This window comes from Rhizophagus irregularis, chromosome 6, assembly GCF_026210795.1.
Source record: "Rhizophagus irregularis chromosome 6, complete sequence".
Classification (NCBI taxonomy): domain Eukaryota; kingdom Fungi; phylum Glomeromycota; class Glomeromycetes; order Glomerales; family Glomeraceae; genus Rhizophagus; species Rhizophagus irregularis.
The window spans coordinates 2,013,134-2,026,349 of NC_089434.1; the positions used below are offsets into that span (position 1 = coordinate 2,013,134).

The 13,216-nt window shown below is 27.2% G+C and overlaps 3 protein-coding genes across 3 annotated transcripts; all 3 read left to right on the plus strand.

Moving 5' to 3' along the window:
• Nucleotides 1-1,464: 1,464 nt before the first annotated feature.
• On the plus strand, nucleotides 1,465-3,427 carry OCT59_026173 (uncharacterized protein; the record flags this gene model as incomplete). Its single annotated transcript, XM_025315724.2, has 2 exons — nucleotides 1,465-1,983; nucleotides 2,057-3,427. The coding sequence occupies 2 exons, from the start codon at nucleotides 1,465-1,467 to the stop codon at nucleotides 3,425-3,427; spliced, it is 1,890 nt and encodes a 629-aa protein (XP_025182263.1).
• A 5,523-nt stretch (nucleotides 3,428-8,950) lies between these two features.
• OCT59_026174 (uncharacterized protein) lies at nucleotides 8,951-9,929 on the plus strand (the record flags this gene model as incomplete). Its single annotated transcript, XM_066142995.1, has 3 exons — nucleotides 8,951-9,008; nucleotides 9,305-9,529; nucleotides 9,793-9,929. The coding sequence occupies 3 exons, from the start codon at nucleotides 8,951-8,953 to the stop codon at nucleotides 9,927-9,929; spliced, it is 420 nt and encodes a 139-aa protein (XP_065992557.1).
• A 1,372-nt stretch (nucleotides 9,930-11,301) lies between these two features.
• OCT59_026175 (uncharacterized protein) lies at nucleotides 11,302-12,239 on the plus strand. Its single transcript, XM_025331792.2, has 2 exons — nucleotides 11,302-11,750; nucleotides 11,827-12,239. The coding sequence occupies exons 1-2, from the start codon at nucleotides 11,370-11,372 to the stop codon at nucleotides 11,953-11,955; spliced, it is 510 nt and encodes a 169-aa protein (XP_025182262.1). The 5' UTR covers nucleotides 11,302-11,369; the 3' UTR covers nucleotides 11,956-12,239.
• The last annotated feature ends 977 nt before the right edge of the window (nucleotides 12,240-13,216 follow it).

Consider the following 13,216-nt stretch of genomic DNA (forward strand, 5'->3'; position numbering starts at 1 on the left):
TCTTGCCTTTTATCCACTTTTTTTTCAAAAAAAAAAAGTCAAATATTAATAATCCTGTAGATTTAAAAAAATATATTAATTGGTTAGAAAAATCAATTGATGATGAATATTTAGATTATTATAAATATTCAGAATTTAAAAATATACAACAATTAGGATTGGAAGTGTTTTTTGTGCTAACTGGAAAAACACTGATACTATTTTAGTATTGAAAACTTTTTAATAATCAAAAGTTAACTCTTAAGGAATTTGTTAACGAGTTAATAATAAAAAAATTAAAATTATTTTTTAAACTGATTTATTAATTTGCATTTTTGCAAGTTAAAATTACATCGAAAAGTTCATTTTAATGAAAATATAATAAAAGTTTATGGAATTACAAAAACAGAAACTGGTAAGAATAAATAAATAGATATATTTTAAAAAAAAATGAAATTCTTTTTTTATATGCAGTATATGTACATCTTAATTTTTTGATGTTATGATGTTAATGAATTTATTTATAAATATTACAAGATAGAAATACTATAGTTTGGTTATATGCAATATTATAATAATTTTATAATTCTTGTTTTGTTTTATTGAATAATTTTAGGTTAAAATGCGATACAAATTTCCGAAATTATAATATTCAAATATTTCATAATAATAAACATTTTTTGTATTTTTTTGTTTATTTTTTAATCAGTCTAGAATGAGGAAAAAAGGTAAAACCAATTATAAATGCAGATATTTAATAGCATTTTCATTTGTTATAAATTTAAATACCATGTAACAATATCACAAACGATTAAATAATTTTAGACGGATTGTTATTACTTTTCCGTGTCATTAACCTCTAAATAGCTAGAATTATGAAATAAATAATAAATAATTTTGTGGACATATTTATATTACAAAGTATCGAATTTTTTTTTTTTTGAAAAACTGTTACAATTAATAATTTAATTATTATATGGTTTCTAAAAATATATAAATAAATAACGATTTCTGTCTCAGATCATTTTGTTGCATAATAATCAGGAACTTGATATAATCATAGATTGATATTACATCAATATTTTAGGATTTCTAGAAATTAATAATTAATTAAAATTTAGATAAGGCTTTGTTAATTAAAGCAGCATTATTAATTATTTTGCTCTAGTCATCAAAGAAACCATTCATTTCCGGCTTTTTTTACATTAAAATTCTTTTTAACATTTTTTAAAATAAATCAAATAAATCATATCTATTTTTATTGATCACATTAAATAGACCGTCATGTGATACATATCAATTGCACTTCAATAGTATTATGCAATGGTGCAGGACACAATGGACAAAATGCCTTGGTATCAGTGTATCACATATGTGGTGGTACACAATCTATAAATTTCTAATTTAAGTATCGTCATCATTGCACAAAAAATTTTTTCTTCTTTAACCTAAATAAATTTTGAAAAAATTAATTAGGTGACAAGAATGATGCTTTTCAATAAAGTTTTTCAACCTCTTCCTTTTCATTTTAAGCATCATCATTATTTTCCTCGGTTTTTGTCAAATGCATCAGCTTCAAAACCTCTTAAAATATTTCCAACAGGTTCATTTGTTGATTTAAGACAAAATGGTGGATATTATTTGGATAAGACCCATTTTATTTCCGAATTAGAGAATCTTAATTCCCCTGCTATTCTTTCTCTACGCCCCCATTGTTTTGGAAAATCATTATTTCTCTCCACTTTGTCCTCTTATTATGATATAAATAATAAGGGAGAAAATTTTGAACGGTTATTTGGTGATTTATACATTGGCAAAAATCCCACTCCACTAGCATCATCATTACGTGTCCTTAATCTCAATTTTTCTGAATTTTATAACAGTACGAAAACTTTTTATGGATTTTTGTATTCAAATATTTTAAGATTTAACGAAAAATATTACTTTAAGTATAAAAATAAAAAAACCATATTTGAGAATTTTTCAGATTTATTGGATAGAAAGGTATTTGGCATTTGTTCAACATTACCTCTATTTAAAAAATGAAATTGAACTAATATTTCTAATGTACCTTTAGCTTTATATTTTTATTGATAATTATGATGCTACTGTGAATGAACATTCCAATGATCAAGATCTTAAACAATTTTACAGTAGTTTAAAATATGCTTGTAATAACGGATTAGTTCGTGTTTTTCAAACTGGTGTAATTCCTATTGGCACTGCTGATCTTAACAATGTGATTAATTTGACGCAAAAAATAAAATTTTGGGACCTGTATGGATTTAAGGAATCAGAAATTGAATTCCTTTTAAATAATACTCTTGAATATGATTTGTCAACTGATGTTAAGGAAGGAATAATGAAATGGTTAAAAAAGGAAGCTTATGGGTATTTTTTTCATCGCTATCAGATTGAAGGTATCTTCAACCCTGCTTGGGTTTTGTATTATTTTAAGAAAATAATGGAACAGATGAAATTTATAGATGAGGCTTTTTATAATAATCAGGATACTTCAGTTATTATTAAAGCACTTCTTGATTTTCCTTCTGATTCACATTCATTACTTTCTATAGAAGCATCAGATTTGATTGTTGATGATCCTCTTGGCAAATCCATCTTTATGGAAGCATCAAATCAACTTGAATCTGAAGATATAACACAGCAATTTGACCATACTAATATTGACAAGTTGACAACTGATCGAAATTCATTATTATCATTTATGTATTATAATGGTGTTCTTACATATCAACCCAATTCATTACAATACAAGTTTCAAATTCCTAATAATGATGTTAAAAAGAAGTTTATTGAAAATGCACTTGAGAATTATGATTGGAAAGAAAAGGATTTAATGTCAATAACTAAATGCTTACAAATTTTGGAAGGAAAATATGATATTGAGCCACTCTGTCAATTTGTAGAAAAAACATTGCATAAATTATTAAAGAATAATGATCCAAATGAAGAGGATTTAATACAAGCTTTTATAGATACTTTGATTTTTACTTTTTATGCAGATATTAAACCAGAATTTTGGGTGAATTATAATGTGGATGAGAAAATAATTGATTTGGTAAGGATGAGTACAGGCAAAAGAATAGCAATTGAATGTGATAATATTAAAATGGAATGTATTAAACTAAATGAAATTCAAGATAATACGGAGGAAACAACTAAAATATCATCGTCATTGTTAGAAAAATCCGAAGACGAAATTTTAAAACTTGAAATTAATGATCCAAATCAACCAAGCCTAAAGACAGTTGGTGAGCTGTTAGAATGGAAGATTAAAAAGCAAAGCAAAAAGTATTTAGAATTATTGGAGAAACAAGAAGATGAATCCTTGAGATGTTCCTTTATTGTTTTAAGAATTGGTTTGCATCGTTTAATTAGTAGAAAGGTTTATTGCGATGATTTAAAGGAGAATTTAGTTACCAAATAAGAATAGTATGTTAACCTTGCATATTTTTTTCAGATAAAGCACTTAGTAAAAAAGAACGTGATAAAGCTATTTCTTATATTGGAATTATAAATTATGTCATATCTTATATTATTTAAGATTACTATACTGTATATTGATACAAATACATTATGTTCAACTCGATAGACCAAAAAAAAAAAAATTGATGGATAACTAAGAGCCTTTGCGTAATATATGCACCCCCATTTAAGATATAGTGAATTACAATATTAGATCTCTTTTATTAAGTGTAATGTAAAATTTTTGCTAACCCTCCGACCCCTAAAATATTGATCTAAAAAGTTTAGTGAATAATCTTATATCTTAGATAAATGTGATATTGTAAAGTTGCAATAACTAATAATCCATTAATCTTACATGGATTATATATAGTATAAATAAATTTTATCTCATGTTTACTAATTGGTCGCCACGTGTTTTTATAGTATAGTTTATTTATTTCCCATCATTGGACGCTAGTCCCCATGAGATAACTATTACATATATATCCATCAGGTTATTCACTGAATATATCTGTTAAGCAGATTTGCTTTATCACTTAGAACAAGCCAATATATTGTTAAATTGTATTTTACCAACTACCTGATCCGATGGTTAAATTTTCTGTAAAACATTGAACAATTTGAAATAATCATAAAGTAACTGAGAATCTGTCAAAGTCATTAAAATATTATTATTTATTGTTTGTTTAATATTACTTTTCCAATTGTCAAAGAAAATAAAAATAAATAATATCAATAGGCCTATTCAATTCTGGTCGTTCGGGATTTTGATCGGGTTTTGAACAACAAATTGTGGTATCATTTTGATCACTTTTTTTAACGTGTCTGGTGTCTAGTGAAGTTTTAATACGCGCCCTCAAAAAGTTTAATATACCTTTATGGTATTGCTTATTTGCCATATTTTAAAAAAGAAAAAATTTTATTATACGAAAAATAAGGTGACCAAGGTTAATTCGTTCAATAAGCCGATCAAAGTACTCAATTTTGATTTTGATCACATGATAGGATTGGTTAATGGATTTTCGATCAAAAATAGGTCTAATGAATACTTGCAAATTGTAAATATGAGGTATAATCATTTGCAGAAATATATCTCATTGGTTTGTTTAATATAAACAAGAACGCATATTTTTATGTTCTTTTGGAAAATATTTTAATATATACACTATGTCTCCTTCAAGTGGGTTAATAAATTACAAAAATTACATTCTCTTTACTACCATTTATTTTTTCCCATCTTAGTTATTCACCTTTTTTTCAGGCATATTATTTGATGTCAATTTCGTCAAATATGCATGAGAAATAATAGTTGCATTGTTTTATAGAAGGATAAAAATATTCCTTACGCCTTTGGAGCCGGTAACTCTCCCAAACTTCAATGACAATTTTCAAGTACCTGATTTTTTGATATAAGCTTACACATTTTAAGGAACATTTAAATTATTGTCAGTCCAACCACTGAAGTGATGGTGATGGCTGTCTATATGTATAATTTTTAATCATAGCCAAAGCTGTGGAAGTAAGAAGTAAGGTGAAATCAGTAGGTGGCTGTGGTCGGTCTCTGGTTTTAGCCCGTTTTAACTGGAGACAAATTTGGAAATTTTTTTTGAAAAATCTGGTGACCGGTTTATAACGTAAAACCGGTTTACAGCTGATTTCATAATATACGGACACCCATCATTATTACTCCATGCTGAGGAAACTCGGTATATTGCTCCACTGCTCGAACCAGTGCTCCGAATCTAACCGAGTTTTGCCGAATGTACCGAGTTGTCTCTCAGTATGTCCTGTATATTATGAAATCAGCTGTAAATGCTTGAACCGGTTTGTATAAGGAGACCGGCAATTCATAAGTTATATAAATAACCTTTGATTATATGTTACTACTCATTTGAAACCACACTTTATTGTTCAGAAAATTTTAGTTGCGGTTAGGGCAATGACAGATATTACCTAATATCAGTTTATTATAAGAGCTTACCCCCCTCCCCCAGGTAAGATATATTATATATGTAATTTCCTTATATAGTATATATGTAACCTAAGATTTTCAATTACCCTTCCTCCCTCTAGAATATTAGGTAATATCTGTCACTGCCCTTAGTGTATGTCAGAGACCCGGAAATATTCCATTATTATAATAAAAGAATAAAACGGAATTTTTGCTGCATAATGGAATAAAACGGAATTTTAGTGAATTTTGATAATTTTATTCCAACACGTGACAATTAGCCAATCATAAATGCAGATCATCGGAATAAATTTAATGTCTCCAAAAATTTTTTTTAATGTTAAAATGCCACGGTTACTGCTTTTTCACGTGCGCAAGAATTTTCTGAAGAGAGAAAAATATTCATCAAATTTTTGAAGTTATTTTTTTGCAGATAATGGAAAACTTATGTGCCGTTTTTGTGATCATAGTATCAACTTTTTGGGATAAAGTTTCATTACAGCTTCCTCTTTTAGAAAAAATTGCGCGAAATTATATTTGGTTACCAATCTCTTCCTGCGCAGTAGAAAGAAGTTTTTCCGCGTATAATAAAATTTTAGATGATGATAGACAAAATTTAAATCTAGAATCACTTAAATTCCTTACTATTATGTACAGTCACCTCGGAAAGTATCGCACGATTTGAAAATTAAGACAAAAATAAAAATATTCGTATTTTTCCACTAGTATATGTATTAATAAAAAGTTTATATCTAGTTTGCTTCCCATACTACATCAAATTTTCACAATGCCAGGGTGGCAGCCTTTTCAAAAACAGAACTATTTAAATTTTTATTTTTCCCTCAGTACAGCTTTAAGTTCACCTACAGCTCTTGGGAGGGGGTCACACTTCTGGGCAATATATTGGATCGTTTCTAATTGTTCTTTACTTGGTTTAAACCAAATAAATTTATTGGTAAATCAGTAGTTGCAATTTTATTTAATTTTAGCTGATTTTTGGCTTAAGATGAAGGTTATAATAATTTTGCCACTTGTGATTATCTTGACACCCAGTGATCCGAATTTGACGATCAAAGGCTCATTGGATTCGTCTTATCAAGATGAGTTGAATGGTGCTTGGCACATACCTCTAGAATCAATATATGCTAAACTGTGCATTAAAACATATTTTGGACGTTTTGGATATTAACCCGTGATATACTAATGTTATACACATGATCCAGCTATCATTCAACGCCTTTCGATAAGACAAATCCAATGAGCCTTTGATCATCAAAATCGGACCATTGAATAGTGAGATATTCCTGATTTTGTGAAATTCAGAATTCTGAAGAATTTTCAAGTAAAGAATGTTTTAAGGTATATCTCAGCATTTATTGATCCTAAAGATATGACACAACTAACATTTGGCTCATCTTGATGTGACAAATCCAATGAGCTTTTATTTATCAAATTCGGATCACTGGATGCTAGGATAATCATAGTGGCCGAATAATTATGACCTCCATCTGTAAGTGATCATGCAATACTTTCCGAGGCGACTGTACTTTAATAATCAAAATAGCAATAAATAACTATAATGATTAGTAAAATTTATATCGGAATAAATCGGAATTTTTACTGTTATCGTGATAAATATTTGTGATTTGATATCGGAAATTTTCCGGGTCTCTGGTGTATGTCATATATTATGCACGTGACTAATAATATCACATGACTAATAACGTCTATATAACTTAATTCGTGAATCCGACATTATTTGAAATTTGAGTGTTCGTAAGAGTGTTCATGATATAATTATTTATTATAGTATGTCTCCGTGCCTTGTATCATGAAGTTGTTTATGGCCATAAGGTAACGAATAATTCAATTTTTATTCCAAAAACGGTTTAAAATTGTAATCCAGTTACTCCGGTCTGCAATTATATGCAGTCCTAAAACAGAAAACCAGTAAAACCGGTGAAGACCGGCTTGGAACTGGTTACAATTGTAGCCGATTTTGTAAAGATTAAGATTTTACTACAATTTACTAACCATTTTAGTTTAATAAATATATTACATAATGATTAGATAATTAACTCTTGTTTACCAAACTGATGCAATTAATCACCTGATCTTCCAATACATCACTTGAACTTCCAACGTCCTAAATTATAATATATTCAATATCTTTCAAATAGAATCAAAGAATTAGAAGCTGTAGTTGCCGTTGGGAAATGAATTCTTAGATTTAGTAATAATTTATTATGTGCAAGTATGTAATTATTTTTATCATAGTAAAATCTACCGGTTGAATTTGATTAAAAGTATTATATCACATTATAATCATTGTTTAAGCGCGAAGTAAAAGGTAAGATGTGTGAAATAACTTTTGTGCAACAATTTGCCAAGACTAAATATAGTAAAATTATAACTTCTCGTTTAAGCTTCTTGAGTCACGGTTAATTAAATAGCATTAAAGGTTTAAGTGAAAGAAGTTAATATCATTTTTTCATTTTTAATCAATATCATATCTTTACTAATATAAAGTTTAAGGGAAAAGAATATAATATGAAAACTTTATATTGATCATTATTTTTTTATATTGACAATTCCATATATTTATTTAGTATGCCCAAAATGTCCATTTCCTGCTTATAAACTTCGATGTATCTGGTATGTTAATTATAAATAAATTAATATTATTAAATTTATTGTAATCTGATTACTATAGGGCGTTATGGTATGACGTGCACGAAGTGCCACATCATACCATAATTAAGCAAGCCGTACAATTATATACATTTATTAAGCATAGCGCCCTGTGCAATAACATACTATAGTATTGTTTAATCAATTAACATTAATTTCTTTATCATAAAGTAGCTAAAATCTTTTGATTTGTTCTAACCTTTTTTGAAATTGATTTCCTACCATTATTGTAAAAAAAATTATCAATGACATTCTCGAATTAGTACTTCAAATAACATCAATCATCAATCAATATCTATAAAAAAAAGCATTGTGCGACCGTGACGTTAAGACTACCCTGCATAAAAAGGTGGATTTAAATTGGATCGTCCAGCATCAAGTGTTTGCGCCCTGTGCTATTGTGCTATAGATTTTTATATCAGATATAGGATTCAGAGTGGCGCACCATTTGCTATTGATTAGCTTAATTTGGCAGACCGTAATCCAAATACAATTTTTAATTAGGCTGCATAATAATAAATGATTGAACAAATTTATAACAACTAAAATCTAATCAGTAATTGTAATATAAAAAAAAATATTATAAAAAATTTGATCGTGACAATGAAATTCTTCACATGAGAAATCATCATTGTCTTTTTATTGAATTTTCTCATATGACGAATTTTCTAATTTTCAGTTTTTTTATATTTCCCACACAATGAAAAAAAATCAAAAAAAAAAAAATATATATATATATTTTCAGTTTTTTTTGATTTTCCCACACAATGAAAAAAATCCTTTTCTTTTTTAAAAAAAATTTTTCTTTATGAAAAAATTACACCTTTGCTTTAATTTCTAATGCCTACCCAACTATCAACAATCCTTTATATTTCAGAATATAGGGAGAAATCATCAGGTGAATTTTTTATAGGAATGGACAAGACTTGAGGGTAACTCAGATGCTACCCAAGAATTTAATATTACAGTGTTTTATCCTCTTAACAAAGAAAAACAAACCATGCTATGACCAAAATTGGAAGAGGGACAAGTCTTATCTATTGCAAATTCAAAATTTGCTATTGGACCTGTCAATAATCAAATTGATGTAAGAAATTACTTTATTTTAATTTTTTTTAAATATATTTATTATTTGTTTTAAAATTAAATTTCATACTATCATATTATAATCATATTATCTGCATGTGTATCCAGTCACTGCTACCATTTTACCTATCAAATCCGAGGATTTACCAATTCATCAAATAAATGCTGTAGGCACAGCTTCGGTATCAGATTCAGTACTTACTACGAATTTTGGTATACAATTTGAATGTATCATCTCAGACTATATTGGTAAAGATAAACCAATTGAGATTTCAATCACATTATTCCATCCAAATGAAAGCTGCCTAAAAAGTCAGACTACAATGTTGAAATGTAGTTCTTCCATTTTTTTTTCAGTGTGCTTTAACATCAATTGAGGAAAAGTTTTATATAATTTTAGTTTTATTCATATTCAACAATCAAATTTTATATCCTTCTACATCATCATCATCATCATCATCATCACATATGATAGCCACAAGATCTGCAATCCATAAAAATTCAAGAAGAACAATCCCACCTGTACTAGGAAAACATGAAATTACTACAAAAAAATTTCAGCCAACTATATTAACTAAATTTAACAAAATTCTCAGATATTGCATCATATCCACTCATAGTGACTGAAAATTCAATGGAAATTTCTGAAGAAACTTCTGAAGAAATTCAAAAGCAGGAAGAACAGGAAGAATCTGCTGCATCTATACTTACACCTGCAACTACACCTCCATAAAAAAAAAAGCGGAGGTCATGCAAAAAAAGTTTAATATTTTATTAAATTAGAAATATTTTTACATATTTTTTTTTTATTTATCTGCTGTAATACAAATAAAAATTGTTTTTTTTTTCTGTAAATAAATTTGAAATGAGATTTAATTAATTGAGTAAAGAATACACAATATTTTTTTCAACTTTTTCTATGTTACAAAAAAAAAAGTAATTGCGGAATAATAATATATTTAATGTAAAATAAAATAAAAAAACGTATTTTTAAAAAAAAGTAAATGTACATGAGATGTTTCTTTTCATATCAACATATCAAAGTTCTTGCAGGTAATGGTGAAACCTGCCAAACAAAAAACATTGTGTATAATGAAATATTTCATCCTATTTAAAATAACTACTATAACTATTATAACCATTATAAAAAAATGTATTACATAAAAGTGCAAATTTTATTTATATTTTATTACTATTTTATTTTATCAATGTAAAATGTAAAACCACATGCCACACACAACCTATGCATAGACTTATTCCCTATTTACCACAAATTTCCAAATTAATATTATAACCATTCTATACTTTATTTAGCAGTTTAGCAGAAAGGTAACTAATTTTCATAATTTTAATTAGCCAGGCCCGCAGGCATCCAGCTAGTCAATTTATAAAATTGCTGTATTGAGCTAAAATTAAATCTAATTATGAAATTGCAAGCTAAAACTTTTAAAGGATTTAAATCCGTGATAGTAACTTACGTCAATCATATAAATAAACATTACCTGAACAAACAAAGGTAAGTTTGTTCTATTTTTTCTTATTTTTATGTTTTTACTTTCAGAGAACATAATTAATGTTACTTTTTTTTAGAAAGAAACGCATTTGACTCGACTTATGATCCAATCCATTTTTTGTTCGAACTTCAGAGATCTGGGAATTTCTTAAGGTATTTACCGTGAAGGTCCAGTCACGATGATATCACATAGTATCCTTTTTAGTAAATTATTAAATTTATTGTCTTAAAATAGAAAATCATTACTAAATTAAAGTTTAACTGTAATAATCATTATCTTAATTTGAAATTGGGGCAGTTGGAATAAACAGTGCCTCAGTATGACCAATGGGCAAATTTGAGGCTGGAATCACTAATATCCAGATTCGGAATTATGGCCAATACCACTGGTACAACCTAACCCAAACCTTAAATTTTATCCTAGTTTGGTATTGAGGCACAATTTGGTGTTCAAACATGGTGCATCAACTCCGAAGTTTGCCCAATTCCAAATCGGGCAATCGATAAAAAAAAAGCTAAAAAAGTAAGGATATTGAGCAAACAGGAATTTGAAAATTCTACAAAAAGCTCAATTTCTTTTTTTTTAAAAAAAAATAAAATAAAATAAAATAAAATAAAATAAAAAAAAATAAAATAAAAAAAAAATTATTTTCAATAATAATGGGAAACTACACCAGTAAAAATATTGGAAATAAATTAAAACTAAGAAAAAAATCATGTACCTCTCCTCTAATCACGAGAAACCACACTAGAAAAATTAATGGAAATCTTGAATTAAAACTAAGAAAAAATTTTTCTGTATCTTCCTTTCAATCTGATCTTTTCGAGGAATTATCCTTGGAAGTTGCCAAACAAAAAAAATTTAAAAAAATGCCGTGGATACCTTATATAAACTTTAAGGAAATAATGTATATAAACGAAGATGGTTATTTAAATTGTTCCGCCAGGTTGAAAAGCAAATCTATTAGAATTAAAGATATAAAAATTCTTTTAAAGGAAATAATTAATTCAGAAAAATTATCACAAGATGAGTTAAAGTTGGTAAATATATTTTTTTAATTTTCCTAGTTGTTTTTTTAATCTTTTTACTATATATTAATTTAATTTTCATTTATAGATTGCAGCTGAACTTGAGTACAACGACAAAAAAAATTCAACCGAAATTTTGGGAATTTCTCAGAATCCATTTACGCTCAACTACATTATAGTCGTTGACTTTTTATTCTCTGGAAATTTATACATATAACAAGCATTATTTATAACTCGTCTTATTTTTTCAATTTTCTTTGCTTCTTTTCCTTTCTTCTATGTACCTTTTACTCATTTCATTTTTTATGTAAATATTTTAAGAATGCGGTCAAATTTTTGAATTGTTAGGTAATACGGTTACAGCATATTAAATAATTTCGATATATACCGTAGCGCCGACGACCGTAAATGCTGCCGTAATTCAAGAATTTCGACAGCACCTATTAAAATTTTAAATTTTTAAGTAAGGAGAGTGGGATAAATAAAAATAAGATATAAGATAATAAATTATGTATGTAAAATATTAAGCTGAAATAATTAAATATAAGTAAGGTATATGAACCATAATTGATGTGATTTTGCAACAAGAAAAATTGTGTTATTATTGACAATGTAATACGCACTTTTTTAAAAAAAATTCTTTGATTTAATTCAACGAAATATTTAAATTTTCAGCAAATAATAATATTCGTAATCACGGGAAGAATTTATTTTTACCGACAGGATCATTTTACCTACAATCGTTTCAAGGATCATTTCGCTGACGAAGCTACTTCACCGACAAGTTCTAAATTTTACAAAAAAACATTTCATAGTATAATAACCACTTTATACAAATATTTAGTAAGTGCTTTAAAATAATTATATATCATAGAAATTCCATAAGTGCACACTAAATAAAAATACTAAAAAGAAAAAGAACCTTGTGACTATGATATTAATAAATTCGGTGAAATGATTTTAGGTGAAATAATCCTGTCGGCAAAATGATCCAGTCAGTGAACTCTCTGTTGGTAAATTGATTGTCAGTGAAATAATTATCGGTATAATAAATTTTTTTTTCAATTTAGAGGTTGTTGTAGAGGGATGATTTACATACTATATATACAGTAAAGAATTATAATATCGACAATTTTTTATAATTTTCAATAACAATAGTCAGCAAACCAATCAGTAATTGAATTCTGTCATGATTGAATTGGGATGATCTGCAACCGTAATAATTCATACTATATCTAAAAACTAAAATGTGACACTACTTTAATGTAAAATGGACCAATTACTTTATTTACTTTTATATTACAATGAATTATTTATACATATTTGTTGTTCATCACAAAAACTATCTTTGTAATAAACAATGAACAAGACTATCCGTCTATCCGTCACAAATTTTGGTGGTATTAATAAGGTTTGGTTGGCGTAAGTAACGATTATTATATATCCTTTAGCGGTTGTAATATTATAAATGTAAGCTG

Bases quoted from the DNA above. Each gene is read 5' to 3' on its own strand.
- OCT59_026175 (XM_025331792.2), top strand. From the start codon at position 11,370: ATGGGAAACTACACCAGTAAAAATATTGGAAATAAATTAAAACTAAGA. The intron at 11,751-11,826 runs GTAAATATATTT...TTTCATTTATAG, and splicing joins CACAAGATGAGTTAAAGTTG to ATTGCAGCTGAACTTGAGTA.